The sequence below is a fragment of the Paralichthys olivaceus genome, chromosome 19 (assembly GCF_024713975.1).
Source record: "Paralichthys olivaceus isolate ysfri-2021 chromosome 19, ASM2471397v2, whole genome shotgun sequence".
NCBI classification, from domain to species: Eukaryota; Metazoa; Chordata; class Actinopteri; order Pleuronectiformes; family Paralichthyidae; genus Paralichthys; species Paralichthys olivaceus.
The window spans coordinates 13,930,941-13,947,194 of NC_091111.1; the positions used below are offsets into that span (position 1 = coordinate 13,930,941).

Genomic DNA, 16,254 nt, shown 5'->3' on the forward strand with positions numbered 1-16,254 from the left:
AATTATTATGAAATCAAATTATTTTATCATTTTGAGATATTTGCACTTTGTTTGCGTTTTTCGTAAATGTTTAAGTCCACCAAGAGCCTCCAATGTTTTTAAATGTAAAATACCAACCTAGAATGACACACTTTTGAGATCTTAGGTCTGAGATACATCCATTAATGGGAACATGGTTTCTGGACCAAGACTTTGGTTTTAGCTCAGTTAGGATGTGACTTTGTTTTGAGCAGAACAAATCAAGTTGAAACTCAACATACCGTCACAGCACTGGACTGACATGTCTAACAGATGTGTTCAAATCTGTAAATCATTTTATTTTTGTGTCAACTCTGGCTTCTCTAAAACAGAAAACCATGGCAAACAAAAAATCATGTAAACACTTTATTCATTCACTTCTTAGATCAAAGCCCCTTTATACCTACAGCAAAGAAAACCATAACATATTTGGTACAATTAACAAAAGCTGAGCAAAATAAAATAAAAAGTACAGTGTATATAAATGTAATAGCAGTTATCACCAATACAGGTCAAAACATAAAAAACACCCATTTCTGGGGTCCAGTTTGAGGGGGGCCTCGTGTTCTACTCCTCAATGTCCAATCCCTTTTTTCAAAATGTACACATAGAGAAGCTGGACGACTAAAATCTTTGTGAAATCAACTAAATCCGAGAGTAAAATCAAATCAAAAAGGCAGAGTGTGTGTGGTGGCAGTCAGCCTTTTATGAAGGCATCAGAACACAGCCAAATAAATATTGACCCGGCAGTTAAGAGGCCACTGGTAGAGTGACAGAAAGTCTGGACATGTTGTCAGCAGGAAGCCCTTCCTCCTAACTCTGGTAGACACAGCAAACGTGGAGGCCACTGACTGATGCCTGAGGCAGTGAGTCCACTGAGGCGATATGGCACAGGTAGGAGAAAAGTCCAACTAGACCCACTCAGTCCCTGGAATAGCTTGCAGCAAAATGTTTTCCCCGATGTCCGAGGCTGACACTCAGGATACATCTGTGGAGGAGAATAAGGAATAGAAAGAGATTAATATCAGTGACACAAAGAGTAAGTGGTTCAAAAACATGTCGCTGTGACTGTTACAGAAATGAGGGCTGGCCCTCTGCAATATTTAATCTCAGTAAAAGCACAGTCAGTCCTTAACCAGATCTCAGGAGTATCTTATGGGTCCTAGACTATATTCAAACAAATTGTGTGTAATGTAATATTAAAACTCCTGCTCTCTAATGTGCTATAAAAATTAATCTGACTTGACTTGTGTACACAGGGCACACAAGCAAAAGAGAGTACTCTCACTGGAGCACTTGTATTAATCAAAAGTAGTGTTTGACAAAAATGAGTTGCAGGATTGTTTTCCTTGTGCCTGTACATGTTTCCTCTGTGTACAGCAGTGTCCTCACTCAGGCCAAAGACACACAGGTTAGGTTACATTGCAACCTGTTCATTTCAATCCCACGTATGTGTCAGCCAAGAGGGCTAACCTATTCCTCACCTCTCATCTAAGGTCAGCTGGGATTGGCTTCACTCGAAGGATCAGCCGTATAGATACAAACATGTACGCAAGTGGATTCAATCATTTTGGGATCACGAGGATCCACCACAGTAGAGGGGATACTGCTGGTCCTTAAAGTGACTGCACACAAGTGTTTGAGAACAGTAAATGTACTCACAGCTTGCAGGCTGTTCTCCGAATCTTCTCATCAGTTGGTCGTGTGTGAATTTAACGAAGGCATCATATTGCTCTATTGGAGGTAAAAAAAATTGATTGGCATTAATTGTGGATAAGCAATGCAAATATTTTTCTGTAATCCGTTTAAAAAAGTGAAGCATACCGGCGAGCTTTGTCGTAAGTAACTCGTCAAACTCCTCGCGGATTTTGTCCTCTCGCTCTTTCAGTAGTCTCTCACAGATCATTCCAACCTGTCTGAGGGAAAACAAAGGCTGCTCTTTCCTGGTGGGAGACGAGGCACCTGAGGACGTACCTGCCAGGAGAATCAATATCCAACAGTCGATTATTCAAAACCATACAACAGCACAGCAACTTTTGGCAGTCTCATAAAAAGTGTTTACATTAAGCACAACTCTAAACTCTATACTGTGGAGAATTACCGGCAAATATCTGAATCTATCAACACTCCTGTTAAGAGCTTCAGCCACATTTGTTTTATATAGAAAGTGGGACTGATAAAAAAAGAAAAGAAAAATCACATAAAAGAAAGTGAAATCAATGAGGAGCAGCAAGTGTTTGTGTCCATTACTCTTCCTGTGTGGGGGGGCTGGCTAAAGCTCTGGAAATCCCCATGGTCACAGTTAATTCAAAGGATTAAAAGAGAAAGGAAAGAAAACACCTAAACTTTCTTGAGTAAGAATGGACGGATGTCAGTTGTTACTTGGTGTAAAAACATTTGGAAATTTAATTGAGCTCATATGTGAAATAACCGGGTACATAAACTACATTCTTGAAGTTTGTGATTATGAATCACTATTTTACATAATGGTGGATAACTGTTTACATTGCCCTGAATTGTAAACACAGATAGGATATTGATCTGTAAAAATAGCTGCTATTCTTATCAAGATGGGACTACCTGGTAGTGCAGATCCACTGTGAATGTTCTGCACGTCCAGGGGACAGCAGCCCTCCACCTGCTGCTGGAAAGCACTGTCGAGGTGTCGCCGCTTCTGCAGCCGCTTGTATTCTTGTTTGATGTTGTGTAGAATTTGCTCTGAAACAAAGAAATGCATTCACTCTTTTATATTAGGTGACACCAAGGATGCTACACATACAGAGACATGGCACAAATCACACCTTGTACAATAAAACATTCGTCCCATTCAGTGAGGGTCAAACTCTGCAAGATCCACTCATGACTTTCAAACCAGAGAAGAGTTTCTACAGGTTGAATATGATTTCCACAATAAGCTTGGAATACACTAGTATTGAGAGTCAAAGCAGTTCAGAACAGAACTGGGCCATAAACAACATGGACACACTAAAGAGTTTAAACCACAACCTTGACCACAACCGTCGTTAAACTGAATTATCGTCTATACACGCTGATATGATTTGTTATCTTTAAACTGGATCATTTTCAGTATATTGTCCAGTCCCTATTCATAAATAGTGCTACAGTTAATGCCGAATTCACAACAGAGTTATACAGATTTACATCACATGGTCTATAACGCGGATATAATCAAAGACAAAACAACAGCAATTATCTAACTTTAAGAATTTGGAGAATGGAGTTTGGTTTGCGATCCACACGACACAGACGTGCTAACACTACAATGCTAGCAAACCGAGTAAAGGTTTAACCATTGTTTAAATGTGGTGGATCGGATCTTTGAGCTGACGTGTTTATTTAAAAGTGGATCTTCTACCTGTGGTGAGTCTGGACGACACTTCCCCGAACGGTGAGGGCTCCATCCGGAGGTACTTCTGCGGCGAGGACACCGGAGACATGACCGCGGCGCATCGCCTCCTCTTGGGGGACGCCGGGCTCATGAGCGGGTCAAAGTCCAGGCTCCTTTTCAGCGTCGCTCCGCACGCCATTACAACGAAACACGAGAGAGGAAAAAAAAAACCTAAGAGACAAAAGGCTGAACTCCTCTGTTGTCTGGTGACTTCACCACCAGGGCCACGGTCTGTGCTCGCTAATGCTAGCTGTCGTTAGCTAGCAGCGGTTCCGGGGTGTCGACAAAAACACTTTTATCCGTCTCTTCTTCTCTTGAGCTGATCGATGTCTCCGGATTTAAGTTGCTGAATAACTCTGAGCTCAAACTGGATGAAGATACTCAGGTTCGATGGTGTGTTTGCTCAGATGATCGCAGATTTAACTTCACTACCTCAACAAACCAAACGCTACAACTGAGGCTCCGTCTTCATCCCGTTCTAAATCTGCCTACAGTGCGCATGCGCAAGAAAACCTGGCATGCCGGTACGTGTAGTTTTTACACCCGTTGGTGTCCGTTCTTTTCATAAGCTTGAATACTACATTTCCCGACAACCCCGAACACGTCCTTTTTTTCAAAATTGTTTTGTTTTGAAAAACCTTCGAAATCACGAACAAGTTTCAATTTCACATCAAACTTCAACATGAGAACAGGAGAAGTTTCCGTTTCATGATTACATTAAAACATACACATGTTGTATTTACAACATGTTTTCTGACCAGAGCACAGTTTAGATGAGCATGAACACGTGCTGTAAAGTTTGTTGCTCTCATCAAATATTGAATTACTGTCCCAATTTAGCCTGTGATCAGTTTCAATTCAATTTGCTTTTGAATTTATATTTTTGTATTTAATAATTTTAGTATTATTTCTAAGCAGTAATGTAATTTATCATCAGAATCTAGGAACAACAACTCCTGGAAATTCGTGAATATGGTTCCCATGGTTTTTGTTGTGCTTAAAGTCATGAGTGAGACATTTACCTTAAATCAGCAGTTATTCCTCGATCACCGCAAACTGCAAATCTGAAGAATGGGTAGAGTTACTAGTGAGCGCTTGTTCTAAAGCAATTATAACAAAAACCATTCTATCCATGATGGCATAATGCTTTGATAAACTGTATTTTTGTTTCCTGAAAAGGCCAATTTACACAAAGATAGTGAACAGGTGCGTAGGAGAAAAAGGCACAAGCAGGTGAGAGAAGAGGAATGATGTAGGAATGGTTTTACCTGATGAAGGTCCACGTGACCGAAATGTAGTACACTACATAAAGTATTTTTGCAAGTTTAGTGTGCAGGATTCCTTTTCTCTCACCTGCATGTGTCCATAGCTGGCAAAGTCAACCTGGAAAGTTGACCAGTTCTATTGGACAATATGAATGGTATGTATTTTTAAGTTTAGTGATAATGTTAAACTTAGAGGCGTAAGTGCTACAGGCAGTAGAAAAAAACATTTTGGTCCCAGCTACTTCAACATTAACTCATTATTAAATGATTCGGCTGCATATTTAGTTTTTTGTCAGCCCTTGAAAATGTTACAATTACAATTTCCTGGTTGATGTCTTCAAAATGCTTGTTTAATATGATTTTACATTTACCATTACATAAAACAAAGAAAAGCAGCAAATGCTCACAACCTAGAGTTTTAACAGAGCAATGTTTGGTCATTTAAGCTTGAAAAAACAAATTGAATGGCTCCAAAAAATGTGTTACTGATTAATTTTCTTTTGGCCCGCCAATCAATTAATCAATTCCGCTCTGATCTCAACCCAGATTGTTTATCCAGGAGTGATTTCCAGCTCTAATCGCAGCCTTCCACACACGGCAGAGCAAACCTGGCTCACGGCTCTCTCTGTACTCTGGAGTATTTGGTGGATAAATGGACAAAATCCTTCTGACATCTGTGTGAACAGATGTTGCAATTTCCTGATCCCTCTGAGCCAAGAGATGAAAAGATCCGAGCAGATGTTGCTATCAGAGGATGCAGCGGCAGCCATTCACGTCCACTCTGTCACGTTGGAGGTTACATGAAGTAATCACAGCAACAAAGCCAGAGAGGCCCTCTCTCAGTGGAGAGAGTGCCAATAGTGACTGACTGTGTTACATCTTTCACAAGGGGGCAGTAAAACATCACTTATGGCCTTTGTATGGCTGTCGCTCAGGGCTGGACTGTTTCCTCCTGTTTCCCACCATCATCACACAATCAATCAAAACGAGTGCAAGCGAAATGACAACCAGCTGTGACTTTATTCAAAAGTTTGATAACAGCAATACTAAAAACACTCGACTGATTGTGATTTATTTTTTTCATAGATTCCTCATTATGCCAGCACTGTACAGAAGCCACTTTGACATTTTGATCTTCAATAATACGAGAGGCAGCAAAGCATACTGATAAACAGCTGTCTGGATAACTTCACACCTAGATAAATGCCTACAGAACAATTGTGCTGTGAGATTTTAGATTAAACGTTATACATCATCATATTAGAAATGAAAAGAAAAATCACATGTTCTTTTGTAAGGTCAGTTGTTGATTCTCCACACAGTGCGCACACCCAGAATTCCACTCTGCCACTGAAAACACCCTTGTGTCTTTGTTTGGATAAGAAACTTAAAAGCAGACATGTTTTTTTTAAATTCAGTTACGTCAAAAGTACTTCACTAGGCCTGTGCATGGGCTGCTTTTGTTTTCCAAAACCATGTCCCGCTGCAACAGTAGCACTAAAACAACTCACTGCAATGATCCAAAAGGCTCAGGGCTTGGAAATATATCACCAAGGTATCACACACACACACACACACACACACACACAAACACACACACACACACAAATGCTGAATCCATTAAAATCCTACATTTGATGAAAGCAGAAACCACCTCGGTTCGTCACAGCAGTGTCCAGCACACTGTGTCCGAGTTCAGTTTGAATGAATGTGTTCAAGTTTTGGCTGAAAGCTTGCTGTCGGTGTTGCGTTGGCGGTGTCGCTGAACGAGTGGATTTGAACTCTTTTATTCTTGCAAGAAAACACTGTACAGTCGTTAGGTATACATTTGAACAAAGACACGTTACTCCAAAAGGTCTAACATCTAGCGAGTAAAGAAATGGACAACAGGGACGATCGTCACTCTGCCACAGAAAATGTCGTGTGAGATTTCACACGACTCATAAGCTGTGAATTATTTTACTTCCATCTCCTGTCAGTAGATTTTATTTAGTGATGGTGGTAAATATGTTTAATTTTTTCATATATTGAGCCTAAATCTCTTTGCCACTCACCGAGTGTTGTCAGAACGAGTACAAAATGTTAATGACAATCTTTTTTTTTCACATTTGCTCATAGAAATGTTTTTACGCAACATATATATCAAGCCTGTAGAAAGTCAAGGCGCAAGTCGTTATTTTATTTATGGCGCAAGACACGTGTTAAAGTCTAAATGACACAGTAAAACAGCTCGAATCAAAAATGTCAGTAGCCCCTTATCCCATAAATGAAGATGTATTGTTTTCAAAACCTGAATTCACAGTACAAAAATATAATATGCCTCCACTAACTGGATATCATGAAGTCTTATGGTAAACAGCAGACTCAGGATAGTCTTTGAAAATCCTTTTAAATTGTCCTTTCTGTGACCTTGCAATACCATTTGGCACTTTGGCACACTATGTACTCACACACAAACATAATAATGCAACCACTAAAGCGTCTATGTGAGGATGTAAATCAATACTTTCAGGAGAGGATCTTTTTGTCTTTCTCTGGAATATCTAACTTCTGCATCAATGTGCTGGATGACATTGTTCGGGGATGATGACATATACACAGTCTCCCCAGTGATGGCCAATTAGACAGCTTCGGCAGAGGTTTCAGTTGACACAGACATTGTTACTTTGGCTATTTTCACAGTGGTCTTCACGCAGCTCTCTGCAGCCCTGTTGGCAGAAATGTTTGCGTTTCTGTTCTGGTAGTCTGACTCCAGGCTATTGTCCAACTGCTGTGCACTGCCCCTGCAGGCGTGGCAGGAGCTGAGGAAGGCATGCCGCAGGTCCTTGCTCCTCAGGGCGTAGATGATTGGGTTAACGGTGGAGTTGAGCAGGCAGAGCATGCTGCAGAATGCAAATACTGTCTTGATATCATCGTCCATGCTCCAGAAGAGGTCATAGACCATGATGGCGAGCACTGGGCCCCAACATATGACCAGCACCACCAAGATGAGCACCAGGGTCTTGGCCAGACGGATATCCATGCGTGTCTGCTCAGGACGTGTGGTCTGCACTTTAGTCCCATCTGCTGAGTAAACAACGAGGCTCTTCTGGGAGGTTCGGCTCAGCATGCGCACAGCATGGTGGTGTGCTTTCCACAGGATGTACATGTAGGCGTAGATGATGAAAAGAACCAGCACACTGGTCACACCGATCCAGAACATCAGGTAGTTCTTATCAATAAGAGGGAATAATTCGGAGCAAACAGAATTGAGACGTTTACAGTTCCAGCCCAGCAGAGGTAGCACTGCGATGACAATGGAGATAGTCCACATCATACAGAAGGCTATGACAGCCTTGGTCCGTGTCACAATGCGCCTGTAGGCGAGAGGCCGGTGTATGGAGATGTAGCGGTCAATGGCCGTGAGGAAAAGACTGCCCACAGACGCCGTGAACGATGCTGTGACTCCACCCAACTTGAAGAGAAAAACATTGGGGCTGTCCTTCCTGTGGAAAACATGGAAGTCCAGAAAGCTATAGACAAAGATGACACTGCCCAGCAGGTCAGCCACAGCCAGGCTGCCGATGAAGTGGTAGGATGGCCGGCAGCGGAGGGTGCGGGACTGCAGGATGACGCAGAGCACAACCAGGTTCTCCAGCACCGTGAAGGTACCCAGAGTCAGAGACATCACAGCCACAGCCAGCTGCTGACTGGGAGTCAGGATCATGAAACACTCCATGTCCATAAAGTTCTCCCCACATTGTATAGTGTCAGTCTCATCTCTGAACGTGCTCCTGTTGCCAAACAAGTCTGTGGCATTGGTGGGGAAGAACGGAATGCCCTTGAGGATGAGCTCCTCGTCCGCAGGTACTTTGTCTGGGAAGGAGTTGCTGCGGAAAGCAGATAAGGGCTTCTGCAGAGAGAAGCCGCCCTTGAAGTCTACATCATTGGTGGGGTTGTCGTAGTTAGCGTCGTTGGAACCGAGATACTGTAAACCAGATGTGATAGTCCGGAAGGTGGTGTCTGCCACACCATCCAGCACAGACTTCATGGCTGTGTCTGAGGGTAATGCTGCAGTGGAAAACCTACAAATTGATGAGAAAAATTTCAGACCTTCCTTTAAATCTGAAAATGCTGAGAAATAAAGAAATAAAATCCCACACATTTGATCTCAAGATATGACTGAGAGTATATTTGCAAATGTGCTGTAAGTATCTACCTCCAGCGTAAAATGCCTTTGAAAAAATTTAGAAATGCAACATTCACAATTGACAATTTGCACAATGTTCTTTTTTACTGAGTTCATGGATAGGACATGAACCATATCTGCTCTTCAGGAGTCAGTGTGTTCATAAATACTTTATTCTGCTCCCTCTGCCTTTCAACACATGGAATTATTCATCACTGAGCTTTTAAAAACATTTTAAAAAACAGAAAGATGAGGTTGAAAATAAAAATGCCTCTTTTATTCAATGGTTTAGACCCAAAAAAACACCTGTATTAACTGGAACATCGTTGTAAAAGGAACGTAAAGGATAATTTCCTCCATGTAAAAGAACATACAGTACATGAATGCTGAAATTAAGATGATCTTATTTTCTCTAACAGTACAGATAGGCTAAGTGCTGGAAAGCTGCTTTTACAAGATATATAGATGCAATGTGCAGATGTTATACAAGACTAAATCTATTACAAGAAGCAAAAATCACACTTTCATGCTGGGACACAACAACACAGGATGGAAAACACAAATAGATACACAATAAAAAAGCCTCGAATAAATATTTTAAGGAGAAAAAAGTGCTTCTTTACCTTACATAATTTTTCCAAGTGCGCAGAATCGCCCTTTATCGCCGCGCGTTAATCCAATTCAGAAGCGCATCATGGAACCAGCACAGATCTTATAAAAACACAGCCAAGAAGCGGACATGTGTTAAAATGAAAGCAGTGCGTTCATAATTAGTGGTTTCTATATTTCAGATTCTGTTTGTAACATAAGTTTGTCAAATGTCTGCAGATGCGTCCTGGTCTTGGAGCGCGCTCCTGCTCCGTGGATCCAGTCTGATGCTGCTGCTGCTGCTGCTGCTGCTCCACAGTCTCTCCAGCCTCTTTCTCCGTGTTTTCACACTTATGAAGCTTCGCCCCCTTCAAGCCCTGTCACGTGTCTCCATAAAGCTCCATCTTCACCCAACCCATGGAGCTGTCAAGTGCATAGGAACAAGGCAGACAACAGAGGTGGTGCAGATGGTGGTTGTGGTGGTGGAGGCTTAAAATAAAGGATCTGATTTGAATTCCCAAAGCTGCTCTTAGTGGATGATGCGCTCAGACAAAGAAGAAGCACGACGCATGAGAATAAGATTGAAGAGCAGCTTAGAATAACCACCTCAGATACTCATGAGGAATAACATGTTTTCTGACATTTTGCTGGAACCAAAACGTTGCATTTCTTTCAAATTAAGTCTCCAAGTGAAAATTTAAAATCTCTCAGCAGACCTTCTGGTTTTGATGCTGCAAATGCTGAACCCATCAAACTCGTCTGTTTGTTTTTTTTGTACCTTTCAAGCTTTTTTCTCCCTCCTGATATTTTCTGATCCAAACAAAAGCAGCCCAGTGAATGTGAGTCAGTGATTATATTTGGAAAGAAGTGTGAAAGAAAAGAAGGTTTAAATGATTTGCATACTTAAAAATAAAACAGACAATACTGAGAGATGATTAGACACCACCAAAAATGATTCATTTTATTCTTATTCCTTATATTTTGCACACTGACTTCAGGATAAGCTTTGTTATCAGCACATCCAGTCAGGCCAACAAATTAACAAGCCAGATTCTGCCTTGATGAAAACAGATTCAACTCACTGATCATGAATGCTCGAATTTCCATGTATTCATGTGGCCACGTCCGAGCAAACGTTTTAGTGATGTTTTGTTTTATTTGTCTCTCTGCTTCTGTCTCTGGCCAAGGAGGCAGCAGCTGAGTGGTGTCATTGTCGGAGTATAAATCAGAACAGAGGCGTTAATGTGATATTTTGCCTCGGCAGACAGAACATGAAAACCTTGTGCTTCTGAATTTGAGGCCAAGGCTCTATCATCAATGCACATAAAATGAATAAAATGTTCCATGTCACAAAACGAGCAGACATCTATTGTGCAAATGACAAGAATATAGGAAAGGAGGAGTTTCAAGTTAATTTTGACTTGAAGTTAAAGTTGACGGCTGGCAGGTTGTCAGTGTAAGCCGCTGACTTACTTGTAAATCTTCCTCAAGCTGATTCTTATTCATCTTTATTTAAATTGTGGAAGGAGGTATTATTTACAGTCGTGATCTGGCGGAGTAGATAAAGACAAAAGCAGAGCTGAGAGTGATCCAAAATATAAAGCTCTCTCCCTCGACTGTTGATAACTGATTAGCTCTAGCAGATAAATATCTTGTTCTGCAAAACATCAAACGGACGAGAGGAGAAAAGAAACTGCAGCTTGCTTCCTTTGCTCAGGTTTTCTTGGATTATATAAAAACTGGGAATAATGATCTCCCAATCTTCAGTTTGCCTTGTAAACCCTGGAAGGGAGTTGAGCTTTGATCATGCGGTGTATTTCACTTTTTCATTGTGAGCTCCAGCAGCCGTGTCAATTTCTGGGTTCTGTTCCTTACAATTCTTAGAGTATCTGCAGACAGGTTAGGAGTTAGGAGTTGTTAACTTTATAGGCATGTTCATGTAGTCTGAGAGGTAAACCGATGTTTCTATGATTGTGTATCTGTCATTTTTTATTTGGAAATCCATATCTCTATGTTATGAGATCTCAGTGTAGGCCAGTCAGTGTCCTTAGAATTAGAGGACAATAGCCTATTTTGATCTTTAGGGGGAGTGTGCCAAAGATTGTTGTTTATCAATTAAATTTTAGATTCAGGAAAACTGAAGCATAATTAATGTACTAGTGGCTCAATATGATCTGGGGCTAAAAGTATGAACTATGCTAACAGCTCTGTAAGCATATACAAGGTGATGCTTTTAGCTAAAAGCTAACATTGGCACGTCAACATGGTCTCATGGACTACAGAGTTGATGGTTCCTAGAGACAATGCTAACATGCTGATGTTTAGCCGTCACACATTTTATCATGTTCATCATTGTTATTTAGCATCATAGCATGCTAACATTAGCTAATTAGCAGTTTGGGGTGTGATTAAAGTCAAGAATCAGTATTTGTCAAATTGAATCCTGAGGGAGATGTCAATGCCTGCATCAGATCTTGTGCAAATCCAGTTTGCCATATTAGCACAGAAATATTTGACACCTTGCCGGTGGAACGTTGAAGTGAATTGTCATATTAAGTTGATGATGGTCAGGAGATTGTTAAAGTCATTTGAAACCATCTTTTGGGACCATTTATACAAACTTTTGTGGCAATCCATCTAATAGCTCATGAGATATTCCAAATTAAACAATAAATATTGTGATCCCTAAACAGGACAGTGAAATGGAACACCTGCCATTTTTTTGACAGTTACAAAATTCAACTTAAATTTTCTCCTACATTTCTCTATCATTTATATTCTTTGACAGCATGCTGAAATGTGCAAGCTCTCCTTATATCTACATGTAAGGCAATTTCTGCAGAATGCACGATTAAGTATTCACATCTATTTGATTGACAACTGGCAGCAGCTAAATGTGTCTCTGTCAGATAAATGTTTCTGTAACCTGGGTAGCTACAATCCTCCCTGTCACCCGTGTGCAAAGTAATTGATTATGTTTTTATGCCTCCTTAAATGTATGCTGCACCTCTAAATATAACACATACATCTGCCGTAACCCAGTTGCCAGCATGGTAAGAAGCATCAATCTTAACCTAAAAGTAAAAACACCTGCTATAGCTGATACCAAATGTTCCAGCAAGAAATGTCGAACATATCGTTCTGATCCCAGCAACTTTTGGAATATCAACCACACGGAACAGTTAGACAGCAGGGAGGTTTCGCCAAAACTGACTGTTGTACTGTGACGGTCTTCTCTGACTTGGTTGGCATGCTAACCTGTGACTGAGCAATGAGTGACGGCTCAAGCAAAGCTCGCGGCCATCTGTGTTTCAGTTGCGGGACATAACATTTTGTCCTCCAGTGACTCACTTTGAGTCCATGGATCAGAGAAAAAAGCTCAGGGGAACAGAAATTGCAGAAGAGGAAAGAAGTCTTATCAATTCTGACCAACTGTTTGTCACTTGAGTGAACTGTCAGGGGACTTTTTGTGTACATCTATTGGCTGTGCTGCAATGAGGTTTAGTACTCCAGACTTCCATTCTATCAAGCTGTTTATCTGGTGCATAGTCAAAATAAAATGTCTCAACTACGGAATAATGTCCATATTAATTGGTCGGTAACCGCAGTAATACATTGTAAATGAGAATTATGACAAACTTTAACCAAAAACTTCACTGGATTAGAGCAGAGGCCAGATTGGCACCAACTGTGTCAAATGTACAGTTGAGCTATTAAAGCTAAACCCTGGAGATCAGGTTTAATGAAATAGAGAATACTCATGATAGATCAATCATTGTGATTCCAGACAAGGAATTGTGTTAAATATATAAAGATATAATTAAACATTGGGAGGAGCAATGGAGATGGTAAGAGCAGGTTAAGATGCAACAAGCTAGGCTAGGAGGAAGCATGTAGCTTCAGGTGTAGAGCTCTGCAATTGTAAACAATGTGTGTCCAGAAACACACAATATTTAAAAGATTAAACACTTTCCTGTCATGTGCCACACCAACCAGGTCACAGCAGGAGGCTTATCAAGGTACTGGACTTTTTCAAGGTGAAATCACATCAGTACATATCCATCAGATTCACTGTCATGGAATTCTTGTATGTGGACTTAATGGAATCTGCCTGATAAAACTCAATTACAGTGACCTTTTAGATGGACACCGTGCAGATACAGAGCTGGAAATGAAGCGTAGCATCATCAAGGACTTCAAGGAACCAACGGAGGTCCCAGTTGTTAAGAAAACAGCAGCGGCGAGGATCTGTGGTGACTATAAATGGCTGAATGTGGCTGTGAGGAGGGGGAGGTTAATTTGGGATCCCACAGATGACATGCTGCCATGGCTGGCTGGATCCTGCATGCTTTCACTGCTTGAGGTGACAAGTGGCTTTTTGAAAATTAGAGTGAATTAGCCAAATTGACCTCATATTGATCATACCCATGGGGAGATAGTTTTTCAAGTGGCTCCCATTTTGGATTTTTGGATGATATCCTCGTCCATGGCAGGGATCCAGTAGAGTGCAGGCTTGAAGCTCAATGACAGACAGTATTGGCTGTGCAAAAAAGAAGAATAGTTGAGCTACCTACGTAACTAGGAAGACAGAGATGTCTTCCATTTGGGCCTCTGAGGTATTCTCCACTTACTTAATGTATATGGTCTAGACAGCTTCATAGTTTACCCAGACCACAAACCGCTGGTTCTTCTGATTAACAACAGACACCTCGACACAGTTCCCTGGGGTGCTAGTGCCTGCTCATGCGTCTGATGAGATACAGCCCCACTGCAGAGTATGTGCCAGGAAAAACACTAACAGCAGCAACACCCCGTTCAAACGCCATTACCAGTGATGCAGAGTCTGAGGATGCAGCTCACACAGCATAGCCTGTGCTAAACCCCATAGTGAAATGGATCAAACAGGTTCCAGGATGCACTATGAGCTGCAGGTGGCGATCCAGAGTATGTGAGCAGCGTTCCAGTTCAAGTGACAGCATACCACCAATTCGGTAATAACCTGTCAACCTCTAAGGAACATGGGCATCGCACTTTCATCCCACACACTATGAGAGGTGACGTACTCCACTGTGTGCGATGGTCCGGGCCGGAGAGTGAGATCCAAGAGCTGAATGTCCACAGACCAGACCAGAGCTGCTTGTCAGAGTCCATTTTCTGGAACTTTTCCGCTCAGCCTTTTAGTCATTTGTCTGGAAACTGTGTCAGCGAGCTCACGTGAGAATATAACAGGAAAATTCGCCTTGTGCGACTGGGCGGGTTGATCACGTTTCTAATACAAATATCTCCTAATGAAGAAGCCTCAACAGAGAGGAAGCAGCTTCTTGCAGCTTTCATTGAAATCACAGTTCGCATTGGTGCAGAGAGAGTATGCACTTCGACAACACTGGATTAGAAGCAGACAGGATTCACTCGGGACTCAAGGCTTTTTTCAGGAGGCAGCTCTGGCCGACACAATCCAAGCCAGAAAGTCTCTAATGCAACACTAACAACCCGATCAATGAGAGGTCAGCTAAGTTTGAACTAACAGGATTGTTGAACTCACATAAGCCTTGTTTCCCTCTGGTATTCCCCTGATCTGACTCTTGAAACCTCTCCTTTGGAAACACGAGAGTTGCTCCTGCTTTTACTAAATAGGCCAAACCAGTGATTAAGGTTATCATATGGCCAACGTATGAGTCAGCACCATCTGAAAATAGGCATCATGAGCTGTAAGCAGATACTTTTGTCTTTTTTTGCCAGTGAGCACTTCGACTCACTCGGAGCTCATTTTTCAAACGTGGCACTTTCCCATGATTCCGTGTGAAAGGCTGAGAAAACTATAAAGACGAATGACCCATTGTCTGACGGGTCCATGAATTAACACAAACCAGCCTTAAAGTCTGTGTTAATGTGTCAGAGCTGCATCTGCACAATTGCTTCATGAAAAATTATTCCACTTCTACAATGAACTATGCTGAACTTTTGCTCAATTATCTCAAACAATGGACAAACCTCAGCAATTATTATGCGTAGATTCGATGAGTTTCAATCTCACCTGTGTCGATTTTGGCCGCGGAGAAGGCATTCAAATCCTGAGTCAAATTGTTGGTGGGAAATGTCTCTTCTTTGTCCCTGCTTTCTCCCTGAAAGCCGCTGTAATTTCAGAAGGACACCAGATATTGAAGTGATGTCAGCCAAGTCCTGGGTTTGCTCATGATTTTATAGATTTGATATTTGGTTCTTTTTCATGAACAAGTCAAATGACCTCGCACCAAAAAGCAAAAACATAATTGAAAGGTTTGCTGTGCAAGTAAAATATCAGTATTTAAAGACTCAAATAAAAACTTTAAAGGTCTTTGAAGGAGCAGTTTAATCGTAGCAACTCCTGTTTTTTTTCATGCACGTTTTTCTTTTGGTACATCTGGGTAGATTTGATAAATGACAGCACTGATACTCTCCTGATGAGTATTCACAGTATGCACTTAAATGATCCTGTCTTGAAACACTGCATATTTTTAAGTACTTTTCGTGAAATATACAGTAAGTGTATGTATATGTACTGTTTTAAGGTTCAATGTGTCTGTCCTATTTGTCATCAGTGTTTGATTATATAGTGCATGGTGTTTCATTTGTCATAAAGTAATAAGTCAAAGTGGAAGAGAAGCATGATGGAAGTGAAATAGGAAATAAAATGCACCCCAAGCAGAAAAAAAGGCAAATCAGCATTAGTTTATCTCCCTGTTCCTGTTAAACTTAAACAAATGGAAAGAAGTCAGGACGTCTCACATGGGTGGACACTGCCGCTCTCTGCTGCTGCATGTACAGAG

The 16,254-nt window shown here is 41.3% G+C and overlaps 2 protein-coding genes and 1 long non-coding RNA gene across 4 annotated transcripts; 1 reads left to right on the plus strand and 2 right to left on the minus strand.

The window, feature by feature from the left end:
* Nucleotides 1-371: 371 nt before the first annotated feature.
* LOC109636139 (akirin-2-like) lies at nt 372-3,924 on the minus strand. Its single transcript, XM_020097702.2, has 5 exons — nt 3,395-3,924; nt 2,599-2,736; nt 1,843-1,992; nt 1,681-1,752; nt 372-1,006 (listed from the first exon to the last, which is right to left on the minus strand). The coding sequence occupies exons 1-5, from the start codon at nt 3,564-3,566 to the stop codon at nt 996-998; spliced, it is 543 nt and encodes a 180-aa protein (XP_019953261.1). The 5' UTR covers nt 3,567-3,924; the 3' UTR covers nt 372-995.
* On the plus strand, nt 3,817-5,819 carry LOC138405552 (uncharacterized). The gene is made up of 2 exons (XR_011239315.1): nt 3,817-3,951; nt 5,239-5,819. It is a non-coding gene; the product is annotated as an uncharacterized lncRNA (long non-coding RNA).
* cnr1 (cannabinoid receptor 1) lies at nt 5,694-9,772 on the minus strand. Of its 2 annotated transcripts, none has more exons than XM_020097700.2 (2): nt 9,489-9,772; nt 5,694-8,756 (listed from the first exon to the last, which is right to left on the minus strand). In XM_020097700.2, coding segments are annotated over exons 1-2 (1,446 nt in total). In that variant the 5' UTR covers nt 9,491-9,772; the 3' UTR covers nt 5,694-7,312. The 2 variants fall into 2 exon arrangements, with proteins under 2 accessions (XP_019953259.1, XP_019953260.1); XM_020097701.2 differs by having other exon boundaries at nt 9,484-9,763.
* Nucleotides 9,773-16,254: the final 6,482 nt, after the last annotated feature.